The 22,851-nt window shown below is 35.6% G+C and overlaps 1 protein-coding gene and 1 pseudogene across 6 annotated transcripts in view; one reads left to right on the plus strand and one right to left on the minus strand.

The window, feature by feature from the left end:
• Positions 1–22,851, minus strand: part of PSPC1 (paraspeckle component 1) — a 93,326-nt gene that overhangs the window by 36,447 nt on the left and 34,028 nt on the right. Inside the window, exons 7-8 of one of the 5 annotated variants that reach the window (XM_082859543.1) lie at positions 4,802–4,859; positions 1,223–1,392 (exon numbers count right to left, since the gene is read on the minus strand). The exons of the other annotated variants lie outside the window; for them this stretch is intronic. Of the exons in view, the coding sequence (XP_082715669.1) occupies positions 1,223–1,392; positions 4,802–4,859 (228 nt within the window). The remainder of the gene's footprint in view (positions 1–1,222; positions 1,393–4,801; positions 4,860–22,851) is intronic. 5 annotated transcript variants of the gene reach the window in all.
• Positions 8,182–10,677, plus strand: LOC309974779 (single-stranded DNA-binding protein, mitochondrial-like; annotated as a pseudogene). The gene has a single exon. The product of its transcript is annotated as a single-stranded DNA-binding protein, mitochondrial-like (transcript).

Below are 22,851 nucleotides of genomic sequence, written 5' to 3' on the forward strand. Positions count from 1 at the left end.
TGATTATGTATGCTACACAAAATTTAACCGAAGTATTTACAAATGTTTACTAGCTCTCAGACATTTTACTACAAAATAAGCCTCCAATGGAGGAAACAGGAACACTAATTAGTATGCAACATCTGACCTGATCACAGTCGGTATTACGGCACTGCCTCATTATCTCCCTCTGTTAACACTCATTTAAAAAACCTGTTAGCATGTCCAATTTGTCCAAATTCTTAAAGGACTGTATTTAAAGTAAATAAAATTTAAAATAATAGAACACCGCATCCATCAGTTCTAAGACGCACATTCACTGCTCACGTCTCTGAGATCAGGAGGGTTTAGAGCTGATGGCAGGTCTGCGTTTAACAGCAGCACCTTTACTTTCTCAGCAGCAAAGGCGCCTTCAGTTCCAAAATTGAACTGCCTTTTCCAAATATACGATCAACTAATTTCCCTTTTCTAAATGTTACTTAGGACAACCATTAAAAAGAACCAAATGAGAAAACGTCTTAGGAATATAACGTCTCAAATAGTGACAGACTTTAAGGGAAATGAAAAACAGTAGCAGTCTTGCCACTGATTCTCAAATATGAATTACAACTGACAAACGTTTTTATAATATTTAACCCACACAAAGATATCTTCACACTCTGAAACCAAGAAATGAAATTGTCTACTTTAAATTTAGTATCAAATTTAATTAAAATTAGTAAGTCTATAGTAAGAATACAATGTAAGTTTAAAATATATTTTAAAACTTTAATGTAAATTTTTTACAGTTAAATTCTCTGAAATTACTCATAAATGATTTTTTTACGAAAAATGACAGAAAACTGTGTTTTCACACATATTGAGGTTTTGTACCCCACCAAAGGTAAGGAGTTCACACAGGAATAAGAACACGATCACAAAATACTTGACCATTACACTGAATGCTGGTAAAAGGTGTATACAAATTAAATTAAAATCACTGTAAAATCACTAGAATTAACATACATACCTGCTATATACTTAAGTACAAAAGCATGCCATGGATCATAATCCTAACTCTTGGGAAACTAAAAAACTGCCTCTCATAATCACCATCTAACTTCACAAAATTACCTTTTCTTCACTGGATACTGATCTTTACTGACAAAACAAATGATGCCAAATTATGTTAAGTGTGAAGTTACCTTTGGGGCAGAAGTATATATTATTGAATATAATCACAATAATGTTTATGATACATTACCACTGCTCCATTATCTGGCATCATTGGAGTTCCCATATTTGCAGCTCCTTCTGGCCCCATGGCAGGACCAGGACCCATTGGTGGGCCAGGTATAGTTCCTCTGTTGTTCATATTCATACCCATCATTGGAGGAGGACCTTGGTTACCAGCAGGTGCTGGGCTAAACGCATCTACGTAAAACAATCTATACTTAGAGCTGTCCTATCTTAGTTGATAAACATTTAAAATTTAACAATACTTAGGCAATCTATATAACAAGACTATTATCAAAATTATTTTACTTCCTTGAGAATGGGAAACTCAATTATCTACTCTGATAGAGCATTATATTTGCTAAACAAATGTACATAAAACAAATGAGAAAACTGTCAATTATTTTTAGCACATTTGAGACTATAAAAGCTTGAAAGTTTTCTTTAAAAAAATCAGTATTATTTGCTGTAGTCTGCTTTTTAACCAAATACTCCCTTACGAGTGGTGACAACTTTCTACCAGTTTAAATTAATGGCAAGGGATTAGCACTTAGGAAACCACTTAATTTTCTTACAGTCATGACTAAAAATACTAGCATGTAAAATTATATTAAATTATGAAGGGAGAAACCATGTCCTCATACATACATACACAGACACACACACACACAAAGTTCACTGTAAATAAATTCTTGGCTTTTATATAATTACTGAACATCTCCCAAAATTATAGGAGGTACTCTTTTTTAACTTTATATAGAACTATGCAATAGAAACAAACAAACAAATTGAAATGATTCATCATGACAAAACTTATTTCTAAAAGCAACTGCAACCAAATACAGATAAAATATTAATACAGCTGTTTGAATTTTTTCAACATGCTGAAATTCTAGAGATGAGAACAATTGGATACTTCAAATTTTTTCATCAAAAGACATCCATCCACCTGCTTCATGTTAACTGCAATAATGTTTAAGCTGTAATACATTTATAATGGCCTCAAATACAACATTTTTGGGTATCCTCTTTGAACTTAAAAATTTTTTAAACTACTCATACTTGTTTATCATTAAAAATTCATGACAAAGACTGATTCTGAGTTTTCTTCTAGTATTTCATTATCTAGTTAATTTCATGACATTCAGAACTCAATTTCGCAACAACACATCATAATAGGAGTGGCAGTTTTCATTCAAACTCACAACTCTACACAGCACCCAATGCAGCTCAACCAGCACAGGACTGGGTCCAGGGAGCTGAGAGAAAGAAATCTGACTCCCTGCCGGCCCCTAGCAACAGACCCCTGCTCCTTCTGAGCCCAATCCCCAGGACCCCAGCCACTTCCTAGGGAAGGAAGTAGTTCCTTAATGCCCCAAAGTTCTTGTTAGTTAATCTACACTTTAACTACACAAGAATACTTCTACTCCCTTAAGATAGCTATAAAGAAAAATTTTTACTAGTCTTCCACAACATCTCCCATAAGTGAAATGAGGAAGGGTAGAGACAGTATCCAGGAGGAATGTTACCTCAACTTTCCCCAAAAAGAACAGATCAAGGATTAGTGGTTTTTCTTCTCTTTTAATAGAACATAATTATCACACCTAACTTATGAGATACGAATATAACTATACAAGTATGGGTATAATAAAATAAATGAAAAATATTTAAAACTATCAATAGTTGAGGTAGACTTAGTAACTATGTCTTCTACCAGATGGCTGTAATTAGACTAAATTTAAAGATCTAAGGAATGTTAGAATTATCTGGTCCCCTGAAAAGCAGTTATATAAACTATGTTCCACTTCGTACACACTGGTAACAGACCAGAAAATCTGTCATGTTTAATCCATGCAACTTGACAGGATATGACAATTTACCAACTTAACAGTGACATTCAACTGCAAGATAAGGACTTGTAGCTCCATGGATCCATAACTATCATGAGGATAAAATCTCACTTCGAATATAATGTAAAGAGGAGAAAATTAAATGGCATGGATGTTAGGGGAGCTAATTAAGTGCTCAAATGTAAACATGGTTCTCTGGTGAGTAAAATGCCATTAAAATTTTTAATTCTCTTAAATTCCTCACTAAATAAGGAATCTAAAAGTACATTCTCCCATTTCTTCTAATAAATTTGCTAATCAAGTAAGAAAGTCAGAATGTTTTCATGGTCTCTGAAACATCACAAATGTTTCAAGTTTGGTTCTGATGTTAATGACACACTTAAAATCCTTAAATCCAACTGGATTATATTATACACCAGCCCACAACTTACTTTGAAAAAGACATAAATACTGAACTACCTGTACATTACTAGACCCTCAACTGTGCTTTCTAATTTAGAACTTCTCAAGTACTCTTGGTGCACTAACTTTTTTCATGTATCCATTGTACTAACTTCACAATTAAGCTCTTTTGGTTAAGGGTTATGTCTCGTGCTTCCTTTGCATATCAGAGATGCTCAATAACTACTTTTTGGTAGATAAGAAAAGTGACGAAGTAAACAGCAATTGTGTTAAATGATTTAGATTATCTAACTGGCAATGGCAACGGAACTGGCATGGGGGAGGGGTGCTTGGTCATGGAAAATGCTCGATCCACATATTAGAGGCTTTAAGATGTCTTACTCCACATACTACATGTACATTCCAAGTACAATCTGGATTTCCTCAGTGGGAGTGCATGTGATGCACACTGGAATGTTAAGGTAATGTAATCTTTACAACAATATGTACATTTGACTTCATATAAAGATTCTAACCTCAGCTTCTGTGGGACAATGTGAAATTAATATATAAAATTTTATTATTTACCTAATTTTCAAACGTATGACAGTTCAAACTTAATAAGACATATGAAAACATCCCATACTTATTTTTCCCTTAGCCTATTTACTTGACATTGCTGCCCTAACAACCTGGTTATACAAGCAATCAATATTAAAGATGCTAATATAGGCACTTTCTTAAAAACTTCACATCAACTCTAAACATACACATTAGTCTAAATATGCAAGACACATCTCATTTACTTGACAAGTCATAGATGTCTCCGAACAGTGCAGTTCTGTGCACAATACTGTGGGTTAGGGCAAAATAAGTTAAACATTCAGTAAAAGGAATAAAAATAGCCTCAAAGTTACACAAAAAATTATCTTAAAATAGAAATAAAATACTCTCAAAAAGTTTATATACACTACAACTCAGAAACTATCAAAATTCCAAGATAAAAAAGCCAATTTCAAGGCAAGAAATCTGATTTTTTAAAATGCAACAACATAGCTTTATTACACCATGTGATGACTCAACAAGTTTCAGGTCATTTACCAAAACCTGTTTACAGGTTTCTTTTTGTTATATCTATTAAAACATAATACCTCTTTTAGCCTAAGAATAAACAAAATAAAAATGTTCTTCCTAGGCATGTATTTTTAATATACTGGTATTTTTTTTCTCATTAAATAAATGTAGGAAATTTCACCACTTACAAACGCTGGTTGCAAATTTTTGTTTGTTACTGATATGTAGATAACACAAATAGCATGTACACGTCCCTGAAAAATGACAAGTAAGTGACAGAAGGGTTTGCTTCAAATCCCTACCTCCCATGTTTATTGCTCCACGGGGACCCATATCACCCATTCTCATTTCCTGTTCTCTCTGTAAGTAAACATAGTTGTCACAGTCAACCTATCGATCTTAGGATTTTACATTTCCCATCTAAAATCAAAAAGAAAAGAATAAATTGCGACATCATGTTCCATTAAAATATTTTTAAATTTCCAACATCATTTACTTAATAAGAACACTGAAAAGAAACTTCAGTCTCCCAGGCTTAATTAATATACTGCAAGAGCTTAGAGCACCCAATTTACATTGCTATATTATCAATGAGTCATACAAAAAACCTACTACAGGATATTTGTAATGTTATTATCCCTAGAGATCATACACACATGCCTAGATTCTAAGAGAAGAAAAATCTAACAATAATGACCACCAGGACCAACTATTTTTCCCTCCCAGGTCTCTAAAGTCTTAAAACAGAAATGACCGTTATCACTTTCGTATTCAAATGTGTTCAAACACACAACACAAGCAGCTGTGGGGTACTAAACCAAAAATAATGTTATAGACAATTTTCATTTTTGAAATATTATAATTCACCTTTGCATTTTTATTCAAGTACTCAAGTATTATTTCACCCAGGACCTACAGATATACCATGAAAGCCTCCACTACACACAAACAATTACTGAAAGCTCAACATAATTTTGCTTCCTTTATTTGAACAAGAATTTTTCTTGGAAACCAAAATAAAAGTGTTATTACACAGTTGGAAAGTTCTGAAACAAAATGCTCTTGAGGTTACCTGTGACATAAAAAGCCATACAAATGTACAAAACGTTTTAAGTTTCAGTATAGAAACTACTTCCTAGAAACCCATTTACCAACAATAGTTATATAGAATTAACTTCAATGAAATCTCTAGGTGAAATTACCCAACATATCATAACTGAAATTTACACTACTATTTAATGATCTTGTGCAATACCAGACAAGTGTGTTAAATGTAGCAATCATAAAAAACATTGAGGCAAAAGTAGCAATGTCTAAATCTAAAGAAAGCATCATTTTTCTACTTTTAAAAGCAGTCTTATTAATAAAATGGGTTGGTTTTAAAATATAGTGAAAAACACCTATAAAGCTAGAAATAAAAGCCTATGATAGATAAATGCCACTAAGCAGCAAATCAACTGCCCATCTAACCTAACAGAGATGCCTCAAAAGTTAACCTTTAATGAAGCTATGATATGAGAAAAATACCACTCACATAATAGCTTCATGAAGAAACATTTCTCATTGCCTAGAAAACGTAAATACCAAAGCTTTCCCAAAGCTAACTTTTAACTTTCCAAAAAATAAATTTCTTTCATCATAAAACATTTGACGATTAATGGATACTATTACTGACCAGCAAAAAAGCTATTTTATAAAACTGACTACTGATGAACTCATATAATTTTGCAATTATAGGGAAAATACTATTCTCTAATCACACTTAGCACTATTATCAATAAATTAAACCAAGTTGTCATTTCCTCATCAGCAAAGCCTACTGACAAAAGTGTGGACTGTTTGCGCATACCCAAAATCTTCCAGGTACTATTTATAAGAGATACTCTTCAAGAAGAGCTGCTTGCACTCCAGCACCAGAGAGTAAAATACATGGATTTTATGGCCCCAACATTTTTAGGGACAAAGGTGTAACATATTTTTTGACTTGTCTTAACTATGAAAGACTAGAAAGGCAACATCTAATCACTAACAGAGGGTAATTATTAGTCTCACTCTTTGAGACTTCAATTTTCAAATCCCCCTTAAATACCCCAACACCCTAGCTTCCTAGTCATATTTTAAGGTTATTCTTTCTATAAACCCGCTACTACATACTTCTAGTAAAATGCAAGAGGCAGAAGTAATATTTAAGGGTAGTGTTATCAACAGAAATTAAGACAGTACTTCTCATTATAACTTGATATATCAAATATCAATAAGGAGAATCACTTGAGTAAGCGCACTTTAACTATGTACCCACCCCAATAGAAATACATAAACAAGGCCCTCACTTCTCCTAAGAATTCTTCTAATATATTTTAAATTAGAACTGATACATGTGTGATATTTTTATAATACAAATTTTAATGATGCTTTATTACTTTACCAAAAATTATTGTGCTTTAACAGGCAACAACTTATATGTAAAAATCTCAAAAGACTGCAGTGCAATATAAAATGATAAAAGCTATGATGAGCACTCCATTTTAATTAATTCAATAAATCCTCATAGCAACCCTATGAAGGTCTACTGTTATCCTATTTTAGAGATCATAAAACTGAGTCACAGACCTGCTCAATAACTTACTCAGGGTCATACATGTAGCAAGTGGTTGAGCTGACCTATAAACTTCTGCCAAAATAGAGTTCACAGAATTTTCTTCTTCACAGGCACCTTCATTCTTCAAGAATTCCAAGACTAACAAAAGGCAAGATTTCTAATGTATTCTTACCATGTTTATAAGAGACTGTGCCTTTTGATTAAAAGAATTCTGCACTGTAAAGCAATTATACTCCAATAAAGATGTTAAAAAACAAAAACAAACAACCAAAAAAACCCATGTCTACTAGTTAGACACATTTTGCTTCTCTTGTTCAAGTTCATTTCCCAGGAAGCTAAAACCTCTCTCACATTTCACTGCCTTTAAATTGAATAATAAAATGTTAATTTGTATTTTATGGAAAAACAAAGAAAAAGAATTCTGCATATGTATTCTTGAAAGCTGGTCAGTGAAATATGCCTAAATTTACCAAAAAAGAAAGTAAAGTACAACTGATTCCAAAGCCGCATATCAAAGCAGCATTCCATCAACAAAAAGGTTGTTCTCAAGGTGTGGTTCCTGGATTGAAGAGAGTCCCCAAGACACATCCAAGACGTGCACAAACTCAAAACTACTTTATTAGAACACAGTTCTAACACTGGTCTAATTGGGCTTTTCACTGAGACACTCGCAGGGATGGTGCAAGAGCAATGATGGGCAAAAATCCTGGTGTTTCAGCACAAACCAAGGCACTGGCATTCAATTTTTACCAGTAATCATTGTACTCTAGACATTACAATACAACTACATTTAAATGATTTCAATTATGGCTGTCCCAGCCGAGCATCCAGAAAAGACTGAAGATTAGATTGTAAGAAAATAAAACAGGACTTCCCTGCTGGCGCAGTGGTTAAGAATCCCCCTGCCCATGCAGGGGACACGGGTTCGAGTCCTGGTCCGGGAAGATCCCACATGCCGCGGAACAACTAAGCCAGTGCACCACAACTACTGAGCCTGCGCTCAAGAGCCCACGAGCTGCAACTACTGAGTCCACGTGCTACAACTACTGAAGCCCATGCGCCTAGAGCCCACAACAAGAGAAGCCCGTGCACCCCAACAAAGAGTAGCCCCTGCTCGCCGCAACTAGAGAAAGCCCGTGTGCAGCAACGAAGACCCAACACAGCCAAAAAATAATTTTTTAAACAAATAAATAAGTTTAAAAAAGAAAACAGAAGCCATGTTTCAAAGAGCTGGATTTTATTTTATTTTTTTTCTTTCTGGCTGAGCCACAGCATGCAGGATCTTAGTTTTCTGACCAGGGATCGAACCCAGGTGCCCCTGCAGTACAAGCGCACGGTCTTAACCACTAGACCACCAGGGAAGTCCTCAAAGAACTGCAGACAGGTAGTTCATCAGTTTCTAAGACATGGGTCTGAAACAGCTACCAGTTTGGTTCTGAAAAGATCTCTGACTCGTGTTCAGTTACTTCATCGAGTAGGTCAGGACCCTGTCATGAGGCAGGTGGAAAGAATAACCCTGTCACAATATTTTCTCTGGCAGCAAATGAGATGTGGCCGATCGGGGAAAATGAAGCACACCAATGGGTGAGGTCAGTCAAAAACACGGCACAGACTTTCAGTATTCTGACCAGGCCTCAGACATGTGGCATATCAGTATGTGAAAAAGGGGTCTCGAATTTATGTGGACGGGAAGGTAGACTATGGTGAATATATGGATAAAAATAATGTGAGATGACAAGCAACAACAATTACAGCTGATAACATATTTCCGAGTGACCAGACAACAGAGAAGGCATAGAATGGACAATTCTTCTTTGGCCATTGTTTGGTACAGTCTCATTTCCAAATCATGATTGTCTTTATAGTTTATAAGGACAAGAATTAAAACACTCTTTTATATTAAAAAAATAATAATTTCAACTATGAATACCTGGATGAAGCAGTAAAAATGATTAATTTTATTAAATCTCTAACTTTAGGTACATGTCTTATTATTATTCTATGCAACAAAACATATACATTAAGCATTTCTGCTGCATTCTGAAATATGGTGGTTATTTCAAAAAAAAACCATTCTTATGATTGGGCTGAAAGCTGAATAAGACACATTTTCTTGGAGCAAGATTTTTACTTGAGACAGCATTTGACAGACAAACCGAATAGTGACCTGTGTACCTGGCAGTGATTTCTGATGAGTGGCTGATATTAAGAAATGTGATTTGTTTCTAACTTTGTATAACAAAATACATTAACATTTTTATGATTTGTATAACTCAACTGGTCAATATTTTTCAGCTCAGTACATGACATTACAAACTCATGCATAGGGAGAAGATCCACTCAAAGGTAGACCAATGGATTCTAATGCAAAAGAGTACTTTTAAGAAAATACTGCTTGTCAAGTTTCACTGCAGCATCAAACAACAATATTCACAATTAGCTGAAAAGGTTAAAATATATATACCTCTCTCCACTTACTTATCCATGTGAAACCAGATTCTCTTCGTATTTTTTAACCAAAAGAGCATTTTGCAATAGGTGGAATAATGCAAAAGCAAATATGGGAAGCCAGTCATTTTCTTATAAAGCCAAACACTGTAAAACAGTAAAATAACACTCTTCCCACTACACAAAGTTGAGCATTAAAGAAATATCAAAAAAAATGTAAAAATAAGGCCACTCTTCCCACTATAACATATATTCTTTTAAATTTCTCTTTTTAATTTCTTACATGGTAAACAATGATATAACCTAAACATAAAGCTCTTTGGGGTCTTCAATAATTTTTAAGAGCTTTAAAAAAGGATTTGAAACCAGAAAGTTTGATAACCACTGTTTTTAAATTCCAGTGAATATTTACTCGTGAAAATGTAAAGTGGCAGAAATTTTGCACTAATGTAAATTAACTAAACCAGTATACCCCAATGTGCAGAACCTGACATTTTATGTGTAATATTGATTTTTTTCCTTTAATACTTACTACTCAGGATATCAATCTGTGATTTTTGAAGATATTTTAGGGTTTTTCTAGGTAATCTAATTTAAACAAATATTGACTCTATGTAATTATCAACTGGAATAACATTCTGCAGTCAATGACAAAATGTGCTCACCTCACACACTGATCAGTCTAAGTCCTAACAGCCACCATCATTCTTCTTTAATTCATAAAGTCCTCTCTCATGTATGTCTCTAAAGAAACTTCTAAGGATTTTCTAAGGATCACAATGTGCCACTTAGGTTCCATGTCTTAATAAAGGAAATGCTAAAAATCCTGATATAAAAATGCTGAAATAAAACTTTTAAATCTAAAAGAAATATAATTCTAGAGAAACATGTAAGTTTTGGCAAGTAACAATATTCAACCTTTTTATCATTAAATATTCCTAGAAATTTTCCTAAAAATAAATTACTCTTAGCACTTGGAAATATAGCTTTTCCTTCACTAGAGAAGTTTACATACAAGAATAATAAGACTGTTAGATAGCTAGTCAAACATTCATTGGAGAAAACAAACAAACTGTCAGCATCTGGAAATACTAGGTAACAAACATATTTACAAGAATGGAACAAAAATCAATTATGTGAAATATTTTTTAAAAATAGGTATAAATAGGGCTTCCCTGGTGGCGCAGTGGTTGAGAGCCCGCCTGCCGATGGAGGGGACACGGGTTCATGCCCCGGGTCCAGGAAGATCCCACATGCCGCGGAGCGGCTGGGCCCGTGAGCCATGGCTGCTGAGCCTGCGTGTCCGGAGCCTGTGCTCCCCAACGGGAGAGGCCACAACAGTGAGAGGCCCGTGTACGGCCAAAAAAAAAAAAAAAAAAAAAAAAAAAGGTATAAAGAAAACTAAAATCACAAAAAAGTAGGCCACTTTGCCAAGAAATTATCCACTCATTTAAAAAGTGTTAAGTTATGGAAAGGTGTGCATCAAGAAATTAATCTTCTAATAAACTAAAAAGGGAAACAAGAAATGTTCCTATTAATAGAGCTCAAATAATAGTATGCAAACTTTCCAACATAACCAACAGAGAAAGTGTGGAAGACTTAACATTTTTAATTCAAGTAATAAAAAACAACACTTTCCAAGACATTATATCACTCACTGTTATATTGGGGGGGGGATATTTTAAGTAACTTAAGACAATCTTTAAAATATAAAATTTATAGTGGGTTTTTCCCTTCAATTTGCATTCTAAAATGCCTGCCCCCATAAGTATTGAGGAAACGTTCCTCAGGTTTATGATTGCTTAAGTGAAACTTTACATCACATTTCATTAGGGAACTGCTAATTAAGACAAAACAGTTACCACAACACATCTATTAAAATGTCCAAAATCCTAAATGGTGACAATAGGAAATGCTCGTGAGGATGTGAAGAAACAGGAATTCTCATACACTGCTGGTGGGAATGCAGAATGGTATGCCTGCTTTGGAAGACAATTTAACAGTTTCTTACAAAACTAAACATACTCTTACCCTATGATCCAGCAATCACGCCTCTCGTTATTTACCCAAAGGCACTGAAAACTTATGTCCACACAAAAACCTACACACGGATATTTGTAACAACTCTATTCATAACTGACAACCAAGATGTCCTTCATTTGGTGAATGGATAAACAAACTGTGGTACATCCAGATAATGGATTATTCAATGTTAAAAAGAAATGAGCTATCAAGCCATGAAAAAACATAGAGGAGGGACCTTACTTAAATGCATATTACTAAAAAGCCAATATGAAAAGACTTCATATCGTATGATTCCAACTACACGACATTGTGAAAAAGGCAAAAATATGGAGACAGGAAAAGAATCAGTGGTTGCCAGGAATTATGGGAAGGGAGGAATAACAGGTGGAGCACAGAGAATTTTTAGGGCAGTGAAACTACTCTGTGTGAGACTGAATGGTGGGTACGTGTCATTTTCCATTTGTCAAAACCCAGAGAATGTGCAACACCGAATGTAAACTATGAACTTTTGGTGATGCGGATGTGTAAGACACAAGTGCACCCTGTATGCTGTGGGAATCTGATGTTGGTAGGAGTCTGATGTGAGGGTATCTGTACGTATGTGGGGTGAATGGGGTGCGTGGGAAATGTCCCTTCTGCTAAATTTTGCTGTGAACCTAAAACTACTCTAAAAAATTTACTTTTCAAAAACTTTAAAAATGTTTCTTTTTGAATAAATTATATCTTAATTTATGTCACAAGTTTTAGTCATGAAATAATAAACATTTCTTACTTGTTAAATATTGAATCAGAAATAGAAGGAACCACAAATACAAGTAGGGGGCTTTACCCTTAGTTTACTGTACTGATTAAGCTAAACACATGTGCCTCTTAAACTACATTCACTCAACAGTGTATTTTTATTTATTTATTTTTGCGGTACACGGGCCTCTCACTGTTGTGGCCTCTCCCGTTGCAGAGCGCGGGCTCCGGACGCGCAGGCTCAGCGGCCATGGCTCACGGGCCCAGCTGCTCCGCAGCATGTGGGATCTTCCCGGACCGGGGCACGAACCCACGTCCCCTGCATCGGCAGGCGGACTCTCAACCACTGCGCCACCAGGGAAGCCCCCAACAGTGTATTTTTAAAGCCTGGTTCAGGTAACTTTGTAAACAGATTGTTCTGAGGTCACTGTCAAATTCAACTGACCATGTAGCAAAATTAATTGCCACTTTTTAAAACATAGGATGGCTTTCTAATTGAAGATGAATTAAATATAACTACACATAAGCTAGCATGCATCAAGAGACAGAAGGGAATATTTTAAACAAATCAATTTTTAAAACAAATTTATATTGAGCTTAGAATTTTATTTCTAATCTATATACCTGAGGGACATTTTCAAGTTTATCCTTTTCAATTGTCATGGCAAACTCCCTCTGAAAAGCTGCTTTTAAAAACTGAAATTAATTAGGAATATATATAATTATTTTTCAAATTTAGTTATTTTATCCCAAACTCTTAAAGAAATCAGCAATCTGAATACCGACTACAACACAGACTACTTTCAATTACATCTTACCAAGGCACATATAATACTGGTGACTGGTTTGCATTTCTTTACCTGTAACCTCTTACCCAGTACATTTCCATATCAAAATCAAAACAACTATCATGACTGGCCAGATCAAGGGATGAAAGATTAAAGAGCAAATATAAGCTGCATAAGAAGCAATTCCAAATCGGTCCCACCAACAGAAGAAAGCAAACAAAGCACATGTGTTCCAATGTATGAAGGATTAAGAACGTATTTAAAAGAGGAGAGTGTCTTTTTCTATTCATGATACTAGACATAAAACAAGTTATCTTAGCAGTCTACCAGAAGCTTTGAAATCCTGACAAATTATATATTGTTTCTAAGTAGATAACTCAAAGCAACAGATTCAAAATATAGTAATATTTAAAATATTTAAATAACTAAATACAATTCAAAAAGTTATTTAAAATTTACAATTATAAGCTAAACTACTATACAAGCATTTCTATTGTTTAAAAGCAGGATTTAGAAAAAGCAATAATACGTCAAATTAAGACGTTATATATATTATGAGAATTGTGGCAAATTTATAACCAGAAAAGACAGGATTTGAAACGTGGTACACAGTGTAGTGGAGGATATCATAAGACAAAGAGGCAAACTCACCCATTTTACTTTAAATTACTTGAAATTTCAAACAGAAGTAAATGCATTTCATCAGCAGAGCACGCTTACAAACCCAAGTTTTTTGCTCCCTGCCACTAGCAGTTAGTTAATAATTACACATGGATATCGATATTCACATTTATCTAGTTCACTTTGGTAGAAAAATTCTGACATTTCAGGTGATACTACAGAGCTTCATGCCCTCAACATGAAGTACAAAAGATACGGGATACTGATTGGCCTAAAAAAAAATTTTTTTTTACATAATCCCCGTGTAGAACTCCTGTAGGGGGCTCTAAATATTACAACAAGAAATCACAAAGCAGAACCAACAAGTTTTTATGTCTTCCTAGAACCTTCTGTTATTACTTCAAGCTATTTAATTACTGAACAAAATTCCTATTGTTTGCATTGCATGTAGTGGACATTTCAAAAACATGTTCACTTTAGTTCACTTGTATTCGCCAATCTTGGCTCTCCTCTTCTCCAACCCCTCTAAAAACGTAAACGTTACCTAGAAGATCTGACCATTCTGAACCAAGTAAGATTAGAAGAACTTACCATTTCAAATGAAAAGACAGAGGTATACCTACAACACAGTGGAATAATAAACCAATCACATCAGTTTTTAAAATGCACCCAAAAGAGCCCCAGAAGAGTGCAGAGACTACACATTCACTCTCCAGCATACAATTTTCTCTAAACTCTCAGAACTTTTTAGCTGCGTCTCTTAACCTACCCCACATAGGTCCCCGGTCCCTAAAATACTCTAAAATCCTCAAAGATGTGACTCTGCGCTTGATTCCCCTCTGTATCCTCTATGAAGCTCAGGACTGTTTTGAACACAGGAAGAACAGGGAACAAATTTTTCCTACTAAAGGGAACCTCCAGTCTTTGTGTAAGACTATCTTGAAGGGATAGTCAAGTGGAATCTGAATACTAAAAAGTTACGTGTGCTGAAAACCAAGCACAAAAAATGGTTATTATACTGTTTAAAATTTACTCTTGGGCTTCCCTGGTGGCGCAGTGGTTAAGAATCCGCCTGCCAATGCAGGGGTCCCAGGTTCGAGACCTGGTTCGGGAAGATCCCACATGCCGCAGAGCAACGAAGCCCACGGGCCACAACTACTGAGCCTGTGCTCTAGAGCCTGTGAGCCACAACTACTGAAGCCCGCATGCCTAGAGCCCGTACTCCGCAACAAGAGAAGCCACCGCAATGAGAAGCCCACGCACCGCAACGAAGAGTAGCCCCCACTCGCCACAACTAGAGAAAGCCCGCATGCAGCAACGAAGACCCAATGCAGCCAAAAATAAATAAATAAATAAATTTAAATTTTACTCTTTACTATGTGACTCCATTATGAACTCTACAGAAATACATCAATAGGTGTGTTTCAATGCCACCTATGTTTCAAAACCACTGATGCTGAACATCTGAAATGTTAGTATTAAATAAAAATACTGAGGTTTGGTGGCTCATAAAGAACCCTCAAAACTATGATTGAGCTGCACGCTGTCATCTGAAAAGGAAGACATCAAGCAACTATTTAACTCTCCCAATTTACATCTCAGTAACTACAATATAACAAATACAAGATTCCTGACCTCAAAAAGCTCAAGAAGGCTCAAATACTGGACAACTGTGAGAAAATATTTAGATGGCAATATAAGTACTAAAAAAGAATCATATTAAAAATGATATAGGATCACAGCTGGGGTGAGTAGTCAGGGAAAGTTATGTATGTGCTGAGTATACACACTCCCCAGGAGGGAAAAAGGGATATGGGAATTTTTGTGGAATATGAGCCCCTCTGTGACTCTAATGGGAGCTAAGGCCGATGAAGACACTAGAGTCATCTAATATGACATAGAAATAATTAAGTCCAACAAAGTGTCCTCTGATGAAGTGGCTAAAGAATATAAAGGACATGGTAACCATTTCAATCTGGATTCATTCAAAAGACTCCTAACCGTGAATGATAAAACAGAGGGGGAATATGCTACTTATAATCGTAACATATGATTAGGGTGACCACACACACATCCTGGTTTGCCTGAGACAGCTTATTTTATGCCTGCTGTTAAAAAAAAAAAAAAAGTAATTTTACATAGTACTCATATTCACTTGTCTGAGTTTGGATGAAAATTTTATGCTACCAGAAAACTACTAGAGCTAATCAATGAATCTGGTAAAGTAGCAGGATACAAAATTAATGCACAGAAATCTCTTGCATTCCTATATACTAATGATGAAAAATCTGAAAGAGAAATTAAGGAAACACTCCCATTTACCACTGCAACAAACAGAATAAAATACCTAGGACTAAACCTACCTAAGGAGACAAAAGACCTGTATGCAGAAAACTATAAGACACTGATGAAAGAAATTAAAGATGACATAAACAAATGGAGAAATATACCATGTTCTTGGATTGGAAGAATCAACACTGTGAAAATGACTATATTACCCAAAGCAACCTATGGATTCAATGCAATCCCTATCAAACTACCAATGGCATTTTTCACAGAACTAGAAAAAAAATTTCACAATTTGTATGGAAACACAAAAGATCCCAAAGAGCCAAAACAATCTTGTGAAAGAAAAATGGAGCTGGAGGAATGAGGCTCCCAAACTTCAGGCTATACAAGGCTACAGTAATCAAGACAGTATGGTAGTGGCACAAAAACAGAAATATAGATCAATGGAACAGGACAGAAAGCCCAGAGAGAAACCCACGCACATATGGTCACCTTATCTTTGATAAAGGAGGCCAGGATACACGATGGAGAAAAGACAGCCTCTTCAGTAAGTGGTGCTGGGAAAACTGGACAGCTACATGTAAAAGAATGAAACTTAGAACACTCCCTAACACCATACACAAAAATAAACTCAAAATGCACTAAAGACCTAAATGTAAGGCCAGACACCATAAAACTCTTAGAGGAAAACATAGGCAGAACATTCTATGACATAAATCACAGCAAGATCTTTTTTGACCCACCTCCTAGAGAAATGGAAATAAAAACAAAAATAAACAAATGGGACCTAATGAAACTTAAAAGCTTTGCATAGCAAAGGAAACCATAAACAACACAAAAAGACAACCCTCAGAATGGGAGAAAATATTTGCAAACGAAGCAACTGACAAAGGATTAAACTTCAAAATATACAAGCAGCTCATGCAGCTCAATATCAAAAAAACAAACAACCCAATCCAAAAATGGGCAAAAGACCTAAATAGACATCCCTCCAAAGAAGATACACAGATTGCCAACAAACACATGAAAGGATGCTCAACACCACTAATCATTACAGAAATACAAATCAAAATTACAGTGAGTTATCATCTCACACGAGTCAGAATGGCCATCATCAAAAAATCTACAGACAATAAATGCTGGAGAGGGTGTGGAGAAAAGGGAACCCTCTTGCTCTGTTGGTGGGAATGTAAATTGATACAGCCACTATGGAGAACAGTATGGAGGTTCCTTAAAAAACTAAAAATAGAACTACCATACGACCCAGCCATCCCACTACTGGGCATATACCCTGAGAAAAACCATAATTCAAAAAGAGTCATGTACCACAATGTTCACTGCAGCTCTATTTACAATAGCCAGGACATGGAAGCAACCTAAGTGTCCATCGACAGATGAATGGGTAAAGAAGATGTGGCACATATATACAATGGAATATTACTCAGCCATAAAAAGAAACGAAATTGAGTTATTTGTAGTGAGGTGGATGGACCTAGAGTCTGTCATACAGAGTGAAGTAAGTCAGAAAGAGAAAAATAAATACCATATGCTGACACATATATATGGAATCTAAAAAAGAAAAAAGAAAATGGTTCTGAAGAGCCTACAGGCAGGACAGGAATAAAGATGCAGACGTAGAGAATGGACTTGAGGACACAGGGAGGGGGAAGGGTAAGCCAGGACAAAGTGAGAGATTGGCATGGACATATATGCACTACCAAATGTGAAATAGCTAGTGGGAAACAGCCGCATAGCACAGGGAGATCAGCTTGGTGCTCTGTGACCACCTGGAGGGGTGGGATAGGGAGGGTGGAGGGAGACGCAAGAGGGAGGAGATATGGGGATATATGTATATGTATAGCTGATTCACTTTGTTATAAAGCAGAAACTAACACACCATTGCAAAGCAATTATACTCCAATAAAGATGTTAAAAAAGAAAATTTTAAAGTTTTCCTTACAAATAATTAGATATTATTAAAATTATTAAATAATCCTTTTGAGAAGTGATCAAAGATTTCAACAGCTGGTTAAAATTGGTATTATATCTTCAACACAAATGCCCCAAATCATCAAAATCCTAAGGATCACTTCCTAGAGTATATGTTAACATTATAAACATGTATCTTTGTTTTCATTTGATGATAAAAGTCTAAGTTCCAATTATGTACCATCCTTAAATATTCAGAAAAGTTCTTCGCTCATTGTAGGAAACCAAATTATTTTAGTAAATAAATAAAACATATTAATAACAAAAAATTGGGCACAACTACAACATTCTATGCGAGGGCACTGCAGTATAACTGTTATTATCCATTCTGATTTTAACCATCATGTCCAAACCATCAGAAGCAGGCTGCCATTATACCAGCAATAGGTAATAACCTTCCCACACCTAAATCTGACTCCAAACACTACAGCAAATAATTCTTCAGTTATTTCCATAGGATGATGAAGAGGCTATAAAAACCCCCTGTGAAATATGTCCTTTGTTCAAATGTGTCAGATATTTAGCCTTCCAAAATAACGCAATCTTCTACTTCAATACAACCAAATTACTTGTTAAAGCTAAATAATTTACTGAAAAAGAGAAGTGATGGCCATGTTAAAACCACAAAATGGCAGCTTCTCTCAAAAATTCACAAACTATTTCAGAAAACGTATTTGTACCTCCTCATTAGTAAGTGACACCTGGGATCGGTTGGCTCTGCCAGCACCTATTAATGAAAGTTCATTACTGGCTACAGTTTCTGCCCTGAGTTTTGTACAGCGAACATGGGGGGAAGGGTTAGGTTATAATTAAATCAAGGAATGATGATAAGAGAAACAATACCCACTCAAGAAGCAGGAAGGGACTGGCATAAAATTAAACAACAGGCCCAGTGTGGCAGCTCTTCCCATAACTTCTGCTGATTTATAACCATGACTACTAATGAACCTTCTGAATACTAATTTGGACTCTTCAGAACCAAGAACCAAGGTTCTAGGATATGAGGCACTCTGCTCAATAAACCTTCTAAAAACACTGAAAAAGAACACATAAGTTAATACAATTACATTTTAAGTCACAAACTCTTTATGAGTTTGGTTAACATGAGCCGCTTTTTATAGATTTCCCCCCCAACTCTCAGACTGGCCTGAGATCAGAGGTCGGCAAACTTTTTGGGGAAAGGGCCAGATAGTATTCCAGGCTCTGCTGGCCATACAGTCTTGACACAGCCTCAGAGTTATGTCACCACTAGTCAACGCTGCCATTTGGGGGCAAAGCAGCCATAAACAAAACATAAATACAGCTGTGTTCCAAAAAAACTGTTCAGAAAAAAATAGGCAGTGTTCAGATTTGGCCTGGCTTACCCTAGGCTGTAGACCTCCAGTCCAGATGAAATATTTTAAAAACTAAAAACTAATGTATCATTTGAGATAATACTCCCTTCCACATATAGGATGAAAGCCCAACTAAAAGTTGCCACACCAAAATCCCACAGAGCGCGATTCACAGAGAATGTTGTGCCATTTATACTGTTAACTGTATGAATTGTGTCTGCCTTGTCCAATGACCCTGAGCTCTCCCTTAAAACTCCCCAGGTCCCATAAAAAATTCAACTGCTACTACTATTCTCGTCTCAACATATGTCTCACTGCAACATATGGCCAGTGGTTTTCGATCTTTGCCAAGGAAAATAAGCAAGCTGAAGGGCTTTTTAAAATGCAGATCCCATGGCTCCAACCCAGACCCACTGGATTAGATCTCAGGCATTTTTCTTTTTTACGTTCCACAGATGTGCTACAAAGATTGAAAACTACAGTATTTAGTCGAAACTGTCAATGGACAACCCATCAGAATCTACTGGGATCACAAATGAATCAATTAAGTAGGACGGAGACCTGAGAACCCACATTTTTTGAAAGCTCCCTGAGTGCTTATGATGCACAACTTGAAACACTACCGTGGAAGAGGTGTTACCCACTTAGCCAGGCTACATCTGCTGTGGCCTCTCTGCTCAACAATTCCAGGAGCTACAAAGGAATACCTCTAAGGATTTGACATGGGTCAAATTACTGCCTTGGTATATAATACACATTCAGGTCTTTATGCACGTGTTCATTTCTCGAGGGCCAGTCTCACCTACTCAAACAGGAATAAAAGTTATTCCATATCAATTCATGTATATATCTTAAAACAGATATGAAGGGCTATTCTCTTCTTCACTAAAAACCAAACATTAATATTTACCATGCCAGATAAAGAAACTTCTTAAGTTTTACAACAAAGTAGCATCCAATCTAAGCACTGCCCCAATTTTCCTAATCAAAGTATTTTTATAACTACATGATGCAACTACTAAAGCCAGAATGACATTTAGACATTTTATGACTTACTCATTTTTCCAAGAAAACAAAGTTTACTCCAGGAAACTGCGTTTTAAAAATATTCTAATTAAAATCTCCCCTTTACTCCAAACCAAACTGCATCCACAAATGAAGACTAGCACACAGCAGTACTTAAATGTTTAAACTACTGAATCTACAGTAAGTGAAACAACCTAATAGTAAAAAGTCACAAGACAACCATAAACAGTCTCACAAATTCTTACTGTAACAGAATAACCTCTGTGATGTGTTCAAAAGCTGTAAAACTGCGATAAGTAGAAAATTTCAACCTAGTAAATACTATCTAGAAAATGGTTCAAATACACTATGGTAAAGATAAACCTAAATGCAATTAAGGCACAGAATAAAAATATATACATTGTTATGGGAGTCAAAAATGTGTTATGCTACAGGAGTGAAAACTAACATGTTTAATCTATAATTACCAGATCTATTACCAAAGAGCATGACTTCCTCTTAGGAGGAATAAGGTATGAAATTAAAATGACAGCTTCTAACTGATGAAGAGCTGGCATATCCTTGAAACTCTTAAAAATATACACACATGGGGCTTCCCGGGTGGCGCAGTGGTTGAGAGTCCGCCTGCCGATGCAGGGGACACGGGTTTGTGCCCCAGTCCGGGAAGATCCCACATGCCGCGGAGCGGCTGGGCCCATGAGCCATGGCCGCTGAGCCTGCGCTCTGCAACGGGAGAGGCCACAGCAGTGAGAGGCCCGCGTACCGCAAAAAATATAGATAGATAGATAGATATTCACATGTATGTCATAATATTATGATAAATTTGAAAGCTAACCAAAAAAAACAACAACCACCACCCAAAAACCATGACCAGACATGACGCATCTTTTCTTTTGGTAAGGGCAGGAGCCGCGCTATGCAGCATGTGGGATCTTAGTCACCCGACCACGGTTCAAACCCGTGCCCCTTGCATTGGGAGTGAGGAGTCTTAACCACTGGACCACCAGGGAAGTCCAGATGTGTCTTTTGTTACATTAAAAAATATATATATTATTCAAGACAAAGTAAGTATTTATTTTATACTTAAAAGCCCATACTATTAGTTGTGCTGGAATATTCCTAAAAGGAATATTAGAAAGAAATGTGAGGTGGCATCTTAAAACGAACCAAGTAAACCTACATGACTTTTATTACCCAGGCAAGCTGAACACTTACCATTTGATTCCTCCCTTTATACTGAACAGTGAGAAAAGAGAAGCACATAAGAGGGCCTAATTTCAAAGCTTTTAAAAACAAAAACAAACATTAAAATTGTTTAACAATTTTTCCCAAAGACAGTTTTCAAAGTAAAAATGAAGAATAACTAATGCAACAATGGCCTCAATGTTTCTTCTATTAACACAAACCAGTCAAGACTACTATAGAGCTTTTGTTAATATTTCTTTAGTGCTTGATTAGTTTATATTAATAAGCATTATGGAGCTAGGAACCAAATAAAACTGATACCAAAATGACGAAAAACTTGTGTCTATTCATAATTTCTAATCTCAAAAATATCTAAAAATAGAACAAAGGCTATATTTTCCCCTAGATATTTAATTCCATTACTACATACTATGATTCCCTTCCAGAAAATTAAGAACATAGTAACTTTGTGGCCTAACATGAGTATTAATTTTAAAAAAAAGTCACCAACTCTCCAGCCCAAGATTCAGAAAACTTTTTCTATAAAGGGCCAAGGAGTATTTTAGGTTTTGTGGGTCAAAAATACTCTGTTTAGTAGTCTTTTTTTTTTTTTTTTCTTGTCCATCAACCCTTTAAAAATGTAAACACCATCCTCGGCTCTGTGGTAGGGTGGTATGAAAATGGGTGGAGGTTCCAGGCTACAGTTTGCAGACCTCTGCTCCAGCCAAATTAATCTTATGATGCTTCAAATATGCAACACATACTTTAAGTAACTACTTAAAAATATCTTAATATTAAAATATTTGATCATCTAAGTTTTCTAAGAGCATACTTATGAAACAATAAATGATCTATTTTTGAAATGCCAATAAATCTGTCATATTTTTAAATATCTAATTTGTTTATTCTCAAAGTTCCTTGGCTATCTATAAAATTTTACCCACCACTAAAATGATTTTGAAACATTCGAATGTGTTTAAGAATTTGCAGTATTTCAATTTTAAACTGTAGCAACATTTCTAAATAGTTTTTCAATAGAAAAGTAAAGTCGAAACTATCTGTTGTCCTTTATTAATTATACCTATATTAAATACCACTGAACATATTAAAAAACACTGGTGTAAGTTTTTTTAAAACTGAAACTTCAAAGAATGAAAAGAGTCTGCAATCAAGCTTATGATGTAGCCAACTTAAGTTTAACAGAATATTTTATTTAATCATTTCCTTCTGGTCCCTAAATGATTTACATCATTACACATAGCTACACATTTGCTCCAAGAATATAAAGTGTATGCCAGAGAAATATT

Source organism: Leucopleurus acutus (genome assembly GCF_964270905.1).
Source record: "Leucopleurus acutus genome assembly, chromosome: 18".
Classification (NCBI taxonomy): Eukaryota; Metazoa; Chordata; class Mammalia; order Artiodactyla; family Delphinidae; genus Leucopleurus; species Leucopleurus acutus.